The sequence below is a fragment of the Lycium barbarum genome, chromosome 7, assembly GCF_019175385.1.
Source record: "Lycium barbarum isolate Lr01 chromosome 7, ASM1917538v2, whole genome shotgun sequence".
Lineage (NCBI taxonomy): Eukaryota > Viridiplantae > Streptophyta > Magnoliopsida > Solanales > Solanaceae > Lycium > Lycium barbarum.
The window spans coordinates 102,542,788-102,557,938 of NC_083343.1; the positions used below are offsets into that span (position 1 = coordinate 102,542,788).

Below are 15,151 nucleotides of genomic sequence, written 5' to 3' on the forward strand. Positions count from 1 at the left end.
CACTATCCGTCTTGCAGATTTAGTTCTAGGGCCTGTTTGGAAAGCCACCCAGTTAATTGGAATTGAGTGTAATTACACAGTTTGACTTATTTGTTTGATCAAGTAATTACACAGTTAGGTGAGAATTGAGTGTAATTGACAGGGTGTAATTACACCATGTAATTACAGAGTTACTTTTTACCACCAGCTCCATCCCAACCCTACCTCCCACCACCCACCCCAACCTGACGCTACCCCACTATACTAACCCCCCACACAGCCACACTACCCCCATTCACCACCAACACAACCCTAACCCCCGTGACCCACCTACCCTACCTCCATCATTACTAGCAAACATGAATGTTTTATTTTTTTTTCAATATTTTTTATTATTAAATGTATTTATTTTCTATTATTTTGTTATGTCTTTATTTGAATTATATATTTATTATATTAAATAGAAATATTATGTACATGCAGATCCTGAAAAGCAAATAATCTTAACCAAAGCCGGGGAGAAACGGGTCGCGGGTCAGACACGCGGATCCGGGTCACTAACGGGTCAGAATAAATAATTAAATTAAAATTTAAAAGAAAAGCCGAAGCCGAAGCCGAGCCGAGCCGAGCGAGCGACGACGACGGCGCGTGGGGTCCTTTCCCCCTCAACCCTTTTAGCAACTAGAGAAGGTGTAATGTAATATGTACACCTCTCTTTTTCTCTCTTTTTCCTATGTGGGACAGATGCTTTAACCAAAGCACAAAGAACCTTTTACATTTCCCAAAGCAAAAAAGGACTTTTTATATTCCCTTCACTTTTTATCCCATCATTTCCCATTCACCAATATCAAAAAACCCAACATGTCCTTGATCCTATCTCCATTTAACTTTTTTTATTCATCTCTAATAAATAGAGATCTCAACTAATCGAAGTTTTGTTTGATTTATTGATTTGAGTAGAAATGAGCTAAATCTTATGATTTTGTTTTTAACAGGTTTGGGAAAGAAGATCAGGATAGGGCTTGATGGTATTGACTCATTTGTATTCATTACATTTCGTTACATTTTACTATCAGTTTATCTATTTTTGCTTAACATTTTGCACCTGAAACTGTAATGTTTGTTCATTTATTTTTTGTTTGTAAATTAAGGATTTGGAAGAATTAAACGTTTTATTGCGAGAACAGCTTACAGAGATGAAACCAAGGTTTCGAATGCCAGTGATGTGCTTAAGGCATCCACTTTTAAGGTACTTTTATGTATGTACTACAGTTGATAGCTGACAGCTTGTTTGGATGATTGTTATATATGGTTGGTTTTATAATGTATCATATTATACTACTGTATTGTTTGGGTGAAGTGTTCTTTTAAGTCTAGTTACAAGTTTGTATACTAGTATAGGAAAAGGGGGGAGATTTAAAAAATTTGCTGTAGATGTCAAACTATTTGTCAGTATTGGGAATTGATTGCAATGTATATAGAGGATTCATATATCCAACCCAAGTAGTTTGTGATTGAGATGTAGTTGATTGACTGTGGAGAACCCTAAACTCCTTTTTCCCAGAATTTTGGTGTTTTATATTTTTCTTGAATTAAGTAGTTCTGCTAAAGCACTTTCAACAAGTTCAATATAGAAATAGCTTCAGGGTGATAGGAACATTAACAATGATTCATAATTTGTATTTGTCAACATGTTGGCCTTCAGAATGAACCAACTGTACCAATGCAAGACTTGGGAAATTTTCTTCATTGAGATTCAAATGTTAATGCTTATACCTTGAGAGAACCAAAAACATGTTTGCAATTAGGGCGAGAGAAGTTTCACATTTGAAATTTTGAGGACCGCAGTGTGTTTTAGTTTAATTTTCTTTTCCTTCTTTTTTATTATTCAATAGTATAAAGTTAGATTTCCATTTTAAGAGGACGATCCGGTAAAGATTTCAGTCGAATATGTGTTGAGGAATCAGTCATAGTTAGTCCTTTTTGACATGTGGTTAATAGTGCTGTCCATTGGATTTCCATATTGAAAACATTGTTCAAGGCCAGCTGCAGTTCTAGACTCCCACCAAAACAAAAATGCAGTTATAAACAAGCTTGTATTAGAGGAGCCTTGCTTAACTTCTTCAGCTGTTCTTGGTCTCTCCTTTAACAAAATGACTAGTCACTTGCACAAAGTGCACAATCATTGAAAGACTTCTTGGGGCCTAAGCACGAGACACAAAAAGAGTTGTATGCTTTATCAAAGTGCCGCTAGAATTTTAATCAAATTGCTCGACTTTTTTAGGACATAAAGTTTCACTTTAGTATAACAAATTTCATAATTCAGTGAACAACATTCAGTTTCCACATTGAACTGCCAAACTGAAAACTCTTAGGAGTGAAATATCGCTCATTAATAAGGAGAGCAAAGGGTAGCATTTATTGAGTATAATTAACTCAAAACACCACTAACAACTCATCCTAGATGTTAGACCTTGATCCTTGTTCAAATCACCCATCCCATTTGCTTTCTCTTTCCCAGGCTGCCTCTGTAGTCAGGGGTTCCTTGCGATAGGTTCGCGATGTGCCACCATCACGAGGATTGTTGCTCCCAAACGCACACGCAAGTATACGTGGTCGTACAAGTAATATAGAACTTTTAAGTCCAGATATCGATCCCAGAGAGACTTAGATTCTACTGTTAAACTAATTCAAATTCGAATAAAACTATTCAAGAAAGTGAAAATCGAAGTGTTTGTTATGACTAGACTAAAACTGAAAAGTAAACAATTTATGATGGGTGTTTTTGTGACTGAGAATATTTCGACAATGATTGTAAGGTTTATCAGATGATGGAGAGTTTCAGGGTCATGGCTTTCGACAATCGAGTTGATCTTCTGACAATTCTACCTATCTTATTTCCTGGGTTACTAGTTGACTAGTTAATTATAACTTTATGATTATCTTCTGAGTTGCTCACAAGCCTGTAGATGCTACTATAACGCCTATAACCCTATGGTCGTCAGAGGTAACAAGAACACATTTAATTCTCCGTATTCAACTAAGCAAGGCTAAAGGGTATATTCTTATCCTCCTTAGCGAAACAATTATATCGAACAAGCCCTATTTATTCTTATTACGCATGCAAATTCCCTATCCCTAGTTCAATTCACACGCCACATATAGTGTTCAACTATTGGTCAGGAGCTTGTTTTATCCGCTTTCTTCACGCGATGCGGATGAAAAGCCTGATTGTGCAATTTAGTCAGAGATAGAATTCCTTCGCTTTTGTTCCGCGATGCGGATGGATAGCGGGACCTTCAGTTCGTCACTTCTCCTCTACTGTTTCCGGCTTTCTGCTTCTCACATCGCCACGATCAGATGCCAACGCTTCCAAAAGTCCACCAAACTACTCACTTCTCCTCCAAATGGTTGCGTTGCACCTATTCACAAAACATAACAACATATGCCCGGATACAACGATATTATCTTCAAGAAAGCAAGTAAAGTACTAAGTTTTAGAGGGAAAGCGGCACAAAACTTTAGATATTTGTGCCAAGTATCACCACCCCCCACTTTGACCTTGCTCGCCCTCGAGCAACCACTTACTAATATGCCACAATTTTACTACCTTGTCATTCAAACAGGTCTGCTCAAGCTTCGGCTAATAAGGCTATTTCAAAAATCCAAACCTCAAGCAAATTCTTAGGAAAGCCATGCCAAAGATCAAGATTCTCAGTTGTAGAACATCAACAAGCAACCTTTTCAAAAACATATTATTTTCAAAACTTATGACTCAAGGACACCACTTAAAACAAGGCAATCATGCTACTTAACCAAGAATACAACACTTCACCAATCCGTTTTCAATTACGTGCCCTCACAAGAAGATAGTTGTCCATATATCTCACAAGAATAAAAAAAAATCATTTCAATGGTCATGAATTTAAGCAAAGTCGCTCACCCTCACAAAGAATATCACATGCTAAATACGACATACCCTAGGCTTGCCCGTAGTGTAACCGCTTTACTAATATAAATACATCGAACGTAGGATCAAGTAGGACTTAAAAGGGTTGTAATGTAGGCTACGGGACGGGTAGGAATTATTTGGATAATATTGACTATCATCCCTAAGCACTTTAATACATACAACATCTTCGTTTTACACACTTTCCTTGTCAACCCATTTCAAAACCAACCACCCAATCCTCCCTAGTTATTCATCACAATTAAGCACCATTTTTTCACCAATTGCAAGTTAGCGGGGAACTTTTAATCTAAAAACTAACCAATGATTTTTTTTGGATCCCCAACTAACAAGCGAACTTTTACTTCGTTTTAGGTGCACCAATAGACTTACCTCGATTTTTTTTAACCAACAAAGACCACCCTTTTTATCAACTCCCGACTCCAATTACATGATTTTATCATTAAAGTGCTCAAGGAGTAGATTGGATCAAAAATAAGCAAACTAGAACGAAGGGGTACGCCTTATCGGTTGTTATCAAAGAAAAAGGCTAAAGGCTCAACGGGGCTAACTAGGGTCACATTTACATGCACGGGTTGGAAGGAACAAGTTAAAATTTAGGCTCACAAAGAAATGCCTCTATCACTTCCTAAGTTACAACACACTTCATTTCGCTTCACGAACGCACGAGGCAAGTTCTAGATATCAATACAAAGCATGGATCGCATACAAACACCTCACACACACATGACACATAATTAATGCAAGAAAGGGTCCATATCGTCCCTCGGACTAAGCAACAACATATCAACAATGCCAAGTGGGTCATATATGAGTCAAACAAACTTCAAGTTGAGTGTTTCGAGAAAGGTTATGCATCTACACGGCATGGTTTCAAAAGAAACCACAAGAACCGCTCATATGCCAATATTTCACCTAACCCGAGCACCTAGCATTTGAATGGTCTTTCCTATGGACGAAATTTCCCTCAAGCTGGTTGTCATCGGGAAACGCCCCTTCTACGACTAAGCAATAAAGAAAAAAAGAAAAAAAATCCTAATGGATGACTTATGCCACTACTGAGGGCCAAATCTAAAAAAAAAATTAAAAAAAAATCTTTTTGGTGTATCTCTTTTCATTTTTTTTACAAGTAATCCTAATTAAAAAGGAAGAATAAACTAAAGTTAGATCCTCAAAAAAAAAAAAAAAACACCTAAGGCATAAGCATCCTCTACCTCGAGACGTACTCCCACCCCACACTTACTTTCATGCACTGCCCTCAATGCATATGAAAAGATAAAATCAAAAGTACAGCGAGAGATACTCCCTGGGGCCCACTAGGGCCTAGTTGTCCTCCTCAATGTAATTCTCATCATCAGCCTCGCTGTCGTCTTCTCCTTCATTATCGCCGCCTTGCATTTGCGACTTTGCCTCCTCCCCCTCTTCTAGTGCGGCTATTATACGATCAGCCGAATTTTCATCTTCATATCAGGTAACTGAGATTCCTCACCCACAAGTGCCCGAGAGTATGGGGTCTGAATAAATACCCTCAAAAGATCAATGTTTAAATGCTCACCCGCAAATGCAAGGCGGCGATAATGAAGGAGAAGACGACGGCGAGGCTGATGATGAGAATTACATTGAGGAGGACGACTAGGCCCTAGTGGGCCCCAGGGAGTATCTCTCGCTGTACTTTTGATTTTATCTTTTTATATGCATTGAGGGCAGTGCATGAAAGTAAGTGTGGGGTGGGAGTACGTCTCGAGGTAGAGGATGCTTATGCCTTAGGTGTTTTTTTTTTTTTGAGGATCTAACTTTAGTTTATTCTTCCTTTTTAATTAGGATTACTTGTAAAAAAAAAAATGAAAAGAGATACACCAAAAAGTTTTTTTTTTTTTTTTTTTAGATTTGGCCCTCAGTAGTGGCATAAGTCATCCATTAGGATTTTTTTTTCTTTTTGTCTTTATTGCTTAGTCGTAGAAGGGGCGTTTCCCGATGACAACCAGCTTGAGGGAAATTTCGTCCATAGGAAAGACCATTCAAATGCTAGGTGCTCGGGTTAGGTGAAATATTGGCATATGAGCGGTTCTTATGGTTTCTTTTGAAACCATGCCGTGTAGATACATAACCTTTCTCGAAACACTCAACTTGAAGTTTGTTTGACTCATATATGACCCACTTGGCATTGTTGATATGCTGTTGCTTAGTCCGAGGGACGATATGGACCCTTTCTTGCGTTAATTATGTGTCATGTGTGTGTGAGGTGTTTGTATGCGATCCATGCTTTGTATTGATATCTAGAACTTGCCTCGTGCGTTCGTGAAGCGAAATGAAGTGTGTTGTAACTTAGGAAGTGATAGAGGCATTTCTTTGTGAGCCTAAATTTTAACTTGTTCCTTCCAACCCGTGCATGTAAATGTGACCCTAGTTAGCCCCGTTGAGCCTTTAGCCTTTTTCTTTGATAACAACCGATAAGGCGTACCCCTTCGTTCTAGTTTGCTTATTTTTGATCCAATCTACTCCTTGAGCACTTTAATGATAAAATCATGTAATTGGAGTTGGGAGTTGATAAAAAGGGTGGTGTTTGTTGGTTAAAAAAAATCAAGGCAAGTCTATTAGTGCACCTAAAACGAAGTAAAAGTTCGCTTGTTAGTTGGGGATCCAAAAAAAATCATTGGTTAGTTTTTAGATTAAAAGTTCCCCGCTAACTTGCAATTGGTAAAAAAATGGTGCTTAATTGTGATGAATAACTAGGGAGGATTGGGTGGTTGGTTTTGAAATGGGTTGACAAGGAAAGTGTGTAAAACGAAGATGTTGTATGTATTAAAGTGCTTAGGGATGATAGTCAATATTATCCAAATAATTCCTACCCGTCCCGTAGCCTACATTACAACCCTTTTAAGTCCTACTTGATCCTACGTTCGATGTGTTTATATTAGTAAAGCGGTTACACTACGGGCAAGCCTAGGGTATGTCGTATTTAGCATGTGATATTCTTTGTGAGGGTGAGCGACTTTGCTTAAATTCATGACCATTGAAATGATTTTTTTTTTATTCTTGTGAGATATATGGACAACTCTCTTCTTGTGAGGGCACGTAATTGAAAACGGATTGGTGAAGTGTTGTATTCTTGGTTAAGTAGCATGATTGCCTTGTTTTAAGTGGTGTCCTTGAGTCATAAGTTTTGAAAATAATATGTTTTTGAAAAGGTTGCTTGTTGATGTTCTACAACTGAGAATCTTGATCTTTGGCATGGCTTTCGTAAGAATTTGCTTGAGGTTTGGATTTTTGAAATAGCCTTATTAGCCGAAGCTTGAGCAGACCTGTTTGAATGACAAGGTAGTGAAATTGTGGCATATTGGTAAGTGGTTGCTCGAGGGCGAGCAAGGTCTAAGTGGGGGGTGGTGATATTTGGCACAAATATCTAAAGTTTCGTGTCACTTTCCTTCCAAAACTTAATACTTTACTTGCTTTCTTGAAGATAAAATCGTTGTGTCCGGGCTTATGTTATGTTTTGTGAATAGGTGCAACGCAACCATTTGGAGGAGAGTGAGTAGTTTGTTCGGTTCAAAAACTTGTTGCTCCCAAATGCACATGCAAGTATACGTGGTCGTACAAGTAATATAGAACTTTTAAGTCTAGATATCGATTCCACAGAGACTTAGATTCTACTGTTAAACTAATTCAAATTCGAATAAAACTATTCAAGAAAGTGAAAATCAAAGTGTTTGTTGTGACTAGACTAAAACTGAAAAGTAAACAATTTATGATGGGTGTTTTTGTGACTGAGAATATTTCGACAATGATTGTAAGGTTTATCAGATGATGGAGAGTTCCAGGGTCATGGTTTTCGACAATCCAGTTGATCTTTCGACAATTCTACCTATCTTATTTCGTGGGTTACTAGTTGACGGGTTAATTATAACTTTATGAGTATCTTCCGAGTTGCTCACAAGTTTGTAGGTGCTACTATAACGCCCATATCCCTATGGTCGTTAGATGTAACAAGAACGCATTTAATTTTCCGTATTCAACTAAGCAAGGCTAAAGGGTATATTCCTATCTCATTAACGAAACGATTATATCCAACAAGCCCTGTTTATTCTTATTACGCATGCAAATTCCCTAACGATTATATCGAACAAGCCCTATTTATTCTTATTACGAATGCAAATTCCCTAACCCTAGTTCAATTCACACGCCACAACTAGTGTTCAACTATTGGCCAGATAATCAAACAATTAAGATCAAGAATAAATAAGCAGCCCACAATATGGAAAATCAATAGATAATAATTGTCGTCAAACCAACTATCATGTCTTTCGCCACAACCCCATAATTAAGAAGTTTAACTACTCATGATTCTAGACGAAGAACAAGAATTCGTGAAGAAAATAAAATAATTCTAGAGAGAGAAAGTTGAACAGCGGCTTACAAGTCTTGGAATAATCCCAGCACACCCTTTACAGCTAATAAAACGTCTATATATAGTCTAGGGTTAAAACAAAAATCGAAACGGGAAAGCTGTGCGTAAACACGCTTTCCTTCCGCGATGCGGATGGATCGCGCAAGCCTGGTTCCACTTTTCTTCCGCTATGCTGAAGAAAAGCCTAATGGTAAATATTGGTCAGGAGCTTGTTTTGTCCGCTTTCTTCACGCGATGCGGATGAATAGCATGATTGTGTAATTTAGTCAGAGATAGAATTCCTTCGCTTTGTTCCGTGCTGCGGATGGATAGCGGGACCTTCAGTTCGTCACTTCTCCTCTACTGTTTCTGCTTCTCACATCGCCACGATCAGATGCCAACGCTTCCAAAAGTCCACTAGACTACTCACTTCTCCTCCAAATGGTTGTATTGCACCTATTCACAAAACATAACAACATAAGCCCGGATACAACGATATTATCTTCAGGAAAGCAAGTAAAGTACTCATTTTTAGAGGGAAAGCGACACGAAACTTTAGATATTTGTGCCAAACATCAAGGATCCTGATCATGTGTCTGGGTAGACCTCTCGTGGTGCGAGGCAGTTGCTAGAAGAGATGGCCCACCAAGCTCCTTCCTCACAATGGGGCTGGCGACTTCCCTCAGTTTGCTGCCTCCCTTGGGCAGCCAGACTAGGTTTCCTCGCGATAACCTCGCGACACGAGCTAATCGCGAGGATCCCCTGTAGGCTGTCTTGAAATCCAACTTCAACCCTTTACTTACTTTGGCTATTTCATCATTCCAATGCATTTCAATCAATTGTATTCATACTCCAAGCACGTCACTTACATCATGTGGCATCGTTAATACTTTAGTGATATTTTAATCACATACTTAGGCCTTTAGTTAGTGTAGTGAAGATTCAAAAATCTATGGGCTTTACACAAGTTTTGGTATTTGTTTGCATAGTTATGGATGTGAGATTCAAATATCAATAATCATCTTTGCCTGGTACTGATATAGATGCAAGATTGATGAAAAAAAGGCCATATGTGATAAGCAGAGACCTTAGACATTCAAATTTTACAAGATAAAGTTCCTATCACTTCATGCAAACTCTAAAGAGATTATCTTATACTGCTATTTATCTCTTCACCAGGTAATCTATCCCTTTTCCCTAGTTGGGTGTACATAGGCACAACTTTTCATTAGATGCTATCAACGTAGTTCTGCTATTGGTCTTAGTAATGGTGGCAGTTTGGCAGCAGCCACCACCCTCCGTGAAACTCTCTTAGCTTTGACTATCCTTATAAACTGGTAAACTTGGGGCTCTTTGACCCAATATCACTAATGAGCTACAATGTCAAAAGACCCATTACTATCTATCTGGAATAAATTAGAGATGACATATGCTTCACTCTGGTGTCATAGTTTCCGCGTTGCGTTTGTTTTTGCTTCACGAAGGTTGGACACATTACATTGCTTCCAGGTTGAACTAGTCACCAAGATAATCATGCCAGGTTTCCTAACAAATCTGATATTTAGCTATATTGGCCAAATGACACATGCTACTGACACTACCAGACATTTCATGTATTCCTATAGCTAGCTAGAGAAAAGCAATGATGAATCTCTGTGCACGGTAGAAGAGATACTTGACCATGTTTCAATATCTCCAACTGAAACTAAAGAACTTATTTCTGTGTCCTTGTTGGTGGTTCTGCCATAAGAATAAACGTGAAGTCAGCGCTGCATTTACCCCCTGGCAGAGACTAGTACCTACTTGTCTTACAATTTGGACATCCTTCGTTTCACAAGTAAAGATTAAATATGACAGTGGTAGGAGGAATGTGAGATGTTTCGAACGCAAATACTTCATATGGTCTTATAGGACTCCTTGTCTAGTTGAGAATTTCACGTTCTATACATGAGAAATCTATGTGTCATATGTATATTGAGTGAATCGTTCCACAGGTACCACCTCATCGAGTCATGTGAACACTTTCATAAGCTAATGAATGATAATCTTCGAAATGCTAACTAAGCTAACTATATATGTTACGCGGGGGAAATCATATGCCGTCACGCGGGGGAAATTATATGCCGTCTATAATAATAAAGGCCAACATCTTTTTGTTTTATTTTTGGTGCAAAATGGAACTTGTAAATGAAGCTGACTCTGTTTTAGAGCTACTAGAATCCCTACATGTCTACGATGGGATGTAGTTTTGTTTTTCTATACTTTGCCATATTGTACAGAGTTCCCAGCAAACTCTTAGTGTTGTTTAGAATACGATGCTTACCATTTCAACAAAAAAAAGGACGAAGAAAATGCAGAGTGGTAGATAACAACAAGCGTGCCAGCTGACATCTCAAAATTTTCATTATCAGTTTTGTGAATCCTTTGGCAGACTTATTGTTTCCCAGTATGGTAAACATGATTTGGTTCTTTAGATCCCATATTTCTTTGGGGTATATAATTTAGAGTATCATTCATATAACTACTCACTCATGTATCTATGAGGATGTAGACGATGCAAATGTTAGGGTTTCCATCACATGAGGAGCAAAATTGCTTCTTGGGAAAACCATCATATAGGTGAACCTCTATTACGAGTAAAAATAGTTATGTGTCCTATTTGTTAAGAGTTAGAAAAGTTTGTAATTACCCCTTAATTGCCTCTTTTATAGTGTTATATTCACACAGATGCTTATGACTCTGAGCCAGTAAAGTTTTAATCACTAAAAAATTTAACAGGTGAGATTAGCTTTTTTCATCTGTTAAGGATGCAGGTTCCATGCATTAACTGTAGCATATACTGCTTGTTTCTTTACTTCTGTTCCTTGTTAAAGCTGTTAGTGTGTTCTGTTGGATCACGTACATTAGAGTTGTATGGTTTATAAATTATATGATCATGGAATAATTTACAGTACTAAATTAATTTGTTATTTGTTTCAAAGCATGACTCAGATGGTTTTGGATCTGCTGGGTTAAAGTCTTTCAGAGCATTAGCAGTCATTGGTGCTGGAGTCTCTGGACTACTTAGCTTCGCAAGTGTTGCTTATTCTGATGAGGCAGAACATGGCTTAGAGTGTCCCAGCTATGCTTGGCCTCACGAAGGCATTCTCAGTTCTTATGACCATGCTTCGTGAGTATATACTATGCTGCCACATGATAATTGAAGTTCATTGGAGGCTACGGAATAACATTTCAATCTTTTGTTTATCCAAAACTTAATTTTATCTTGAGTCTTCAATGAAATGGATGCCCCATTTATTTTAATGCCTTCATTTACCTGACAGGATACGTCGTGGTCATCAGGTTTACCAGCAAGTGTGTGCATCCTGCCACTCAATGTCACTAGTTTCATACCGTGATCTTGTTGGTGTTGCGTACACTGAAGAGGAAACTAAGGCCATGGCAGCAGAAATTGAGGTGGTTGACGGCCCTAATGATGAGGGCGAGATGTTCACTCGCCCTGGTAAGCTGAGTGATCGATTTCCACAGTCTTATGCAAATGAAGCAGCTGCAAGGTTTGCTAATGGTGGAGCTTATCCTCCTGATCTAAGTCTTATCACTAAGGTACTGTCTTGGTCCTCTTCATTTAGCTATATTTTACCTGCATTGCCTGATTTTCTTTCTTCTTTCAGGCCCGGCATAATGGTCAAAACTATGTTTTCACTCTTCTAACTGGCTACCGGGACCCTCCTGCTGGTGTTTCGGTAATTTCTACCCCTTAGACTCCTTTTGGTTTGTGACTATCTTTTTTTTTGTTTAGAATAGGGGAAGCAGCAAACAGAAAAATAGTGAGTGTACATCTGAAGATGTAGTTGCGAAGAGATATGCTCCAGTTTAAATGGTTATTATAGTGACTACTATCTCGGTACTAACTTACTGTTATCACAATTTTCTATTGGAAGTGTGAGAACCATAATAACTTCTCAACTCTAATTGTAGATTAGGGAAGGTCTTCACTATAACCCTTACTTCCCTGGTGGAGCTATAGCGATGCCTGAAATGGTTAATGATGGTGCTGTTGAGTATGAAGATGGTACACCTGCAACTGAGGCGCAAGTAATATGTCCTGCTCTCTTTTTGCTTTATTTATTGATCCCTTATAAAGAGATGGAAGTAATTTTTCTCACTGTGCAGATGGGAAAAGATGTCGTCTCGTTCTTGTCATGGGCTGCTGAGCCAGAAATGGAAGAGAGAAAGCTGGTAAGTTAAAATCTTCCATCTGTTCCTTCCCCTGCAGTATGTTATTTCCATACTGGTGAATGAGGCTTAAGGCAAACTTATTAGGAACGAAATTCATGTGTTAGTTCCACAGAGGTAAATCTAAATCTTAATTGTTCAATAAAAAAGCCTTCCAGTTCAAGTTAGGATTAACAAATCCAAGTCATGTCCAACATAATAAATCCATACTAAATAAAAGCATTATGGAAAAGTGGAAATGAACAAAATAAAATCTAAGTAGTCATCTGGAAAAATAACAAAGAACATTGCCTTGGGTGACACTGACGTGAGACTTTTGAGACTTGAGAAGTAAGAAAACCCTATATTATATTTGATTTAGTAGAAAATTGTATATTGGATTTAATATTTTAATGGGTAGGGCCTTAGGTACTAACCTATTGGACCTTTAGAAACTAGACTTATTAGTACATATGATATGATATAGGTAGGTCTAGACAAAAGGTATAAAAATTTCGGATTTTCGGATATCCAAAAATTCATAGTACTAAATTCATATCCAATCCGAAATCCATAAATTTTAAAAATAAAATCCGAAGTCCAATCCATAATCCAAATATCCAAACCAAATATTTAAAAAGTTCAGATTTCGGGTTGGCCCAAACTGTGCCAGCCCCTACCCGCTATGAACTGGTCCGAGGAAGGGCTGGGCCACAAGGGTCTATTTTACGCAGCCTTACCCTGTATTTCGTCAAGAGGCTGTTTCCACCCTCATCATTAGGCCATCAACCACCTCAATTTACTCAATAAAGTCACTATATACTCAACCTCTGCTTTTTGCATGTTGAACTGATATTTGATCCTCAATGACAGCTGAATGTGCCATATTGAATTTTCTGACCTGTTGGGTATTGTAATTCTTACAGATGGGTTTCAAATGGATATTTGTTTTATCACTTGCACTTCTCCAAGCAGCTTACTACCGTCGCCTGAGATGGTCTGTCCTGAAATCTCGCAAATTGGTCCTCGACGTTGTCAACTGATTTCATTCAAATCTCACTACGTGAACTGATCATGAGCATTTCTTTTTGTGTACTAGTGCGCAGGGGCACAATGAATAATGATATTATTGCCCAATGATCTGAATTTTCAGTGTTATACAATAGAATCTAGACAATAGATGCTGCCATTGGAGCTATTCTTTTGAGGGGGAAATAAATAGCTGCTGTACTATTTATACAATATAGTCTAGAATAAAGCTTTGTTTTCTGGAATTCTAAGCGCTGAGTGGTATCAATGGGCACTTCTTGGTAATTGGTATAAATGGAATTCTAAGCTGCTGTACCCCCCCCCCCCCCCCCACACACACACACACCCACGCTAAACCTCTCCTAAAAGTGACGTATGTGTCAAGCATCATTTGATGATTAAATATAAACAAAGTAAATTCTATGGCATTTTGTTATCACGGAAGAGTTTATTTTATTAGATTTGCATGAAGGACTAAAAACCACAAGAACTCCATAATTTTTTTTTTATGACGACTGAAGACTTATCACAATTGAGTGCTTACTAACAAAGACAATCACACAAATTAAATCACTCGATAGTTGCATGGTAAATTCTCCTCCAAACACTAGTTCTAATTCAAGAACTCCAAATAGCATTGCCACATTAGTGAGTTTCAAAACTCTCCTCTTCATCTGGCTTAGGAACAACATTTAAATCAATTTTGAATCGCTCGACCAGAATATTAGTTTTTTGCTTTTTATTTTTTTATTTTGTCCAACTGCAATTTAAGTGCTACCACTCCAACTTGTGCTTATCAGGCGGTTTTTCTAAACAAGGGTGTAACATCTTACATTTGTTTTTCTGACTTTCTTCCTCGTTCACTACTTCTATTTCTTTACATATATAATCAAATGCCTGATAATTTTAATAATATACAATCCAGCATAAAAATTACATTCACGTAATCATATTTTTAATTTACATCTGCATAGACAATTTTTTTTTTTGGCAATGGAGTTTATACACATGATATACAACATTATATACTTTAGATAATGTATCAACCTTGTATAAAAGTGTATAATAATGTAGAAGAGGTGTTTATACACACTGCTACACTGTTATACAACTTTAAAAAGAGGTGTTTATACATAATGTATAAGAAATGTTTATACACACTTCTACACTGTATAAAAGTGTATAATAATATATATGAGGTGTTTATACACACTTCACCTAAATAACACCAACATTAAACCCTAGCTAAACTAAAAACATTTCAAAAGTAAAATCAAATGCCTTGCTGGATTGTATATTATTGAAATTATCACAAAAAAAAATTGCAACACACATTGCCTGTACTATCGGTGACCTCTTGCTGGAAACGCCTACGGGAAGTATACACACTCTCCCGCAAATACAGCTGAACCCCAATTCTCAAGACATCCATACTCACAAATCACATATCTAAATTTTTCTAGTGTTTTTTTCGTAGATTTTGCAGATCTGTTGATTGAGCATTAACTTTGGCATTTTTATAGAAGCTCATTAACCATGGTGTCGACGACTAAGATCAAATCTGTTGTCTTTTA

The 15,151-nt window shown here is 37.6% G+C and overlaps 1 protein-coding gene across 1 annotated transcript; it reads left to right on the top strand.

The window, feature by feature from the left end:
- Positions 1–852: 852 nt before the first annotated feature.
- Positions 853–13,837, top strand: LOC132603665 (cytochrome c1-2, heme protein, mitochondrial-like). The gene is made up of 8 exons (XM_060316808.1): positions 853–1,007; positions 1,131–1,228; positions 11,315–11,502; positions 11,657–11,936; positions 12,005–12,076; positions 12,312–12,428; positions 12,507–12,572; positions 13,475–13,837. The coding sequence occupies exons 1-8, from the start codon at positions 956–958 to the stop codon at positions 13,589–13,591; spliced, it is 990 nt and encodes a 329-aa protein (XP_060172791.1). The 5' UTR covers positions 853–955; the 3' UTR covers positions 13,592–13,837.
- The last annotated feature ends 1,314 nt before the right edge of the window (positions 13,838–15,151 follow it).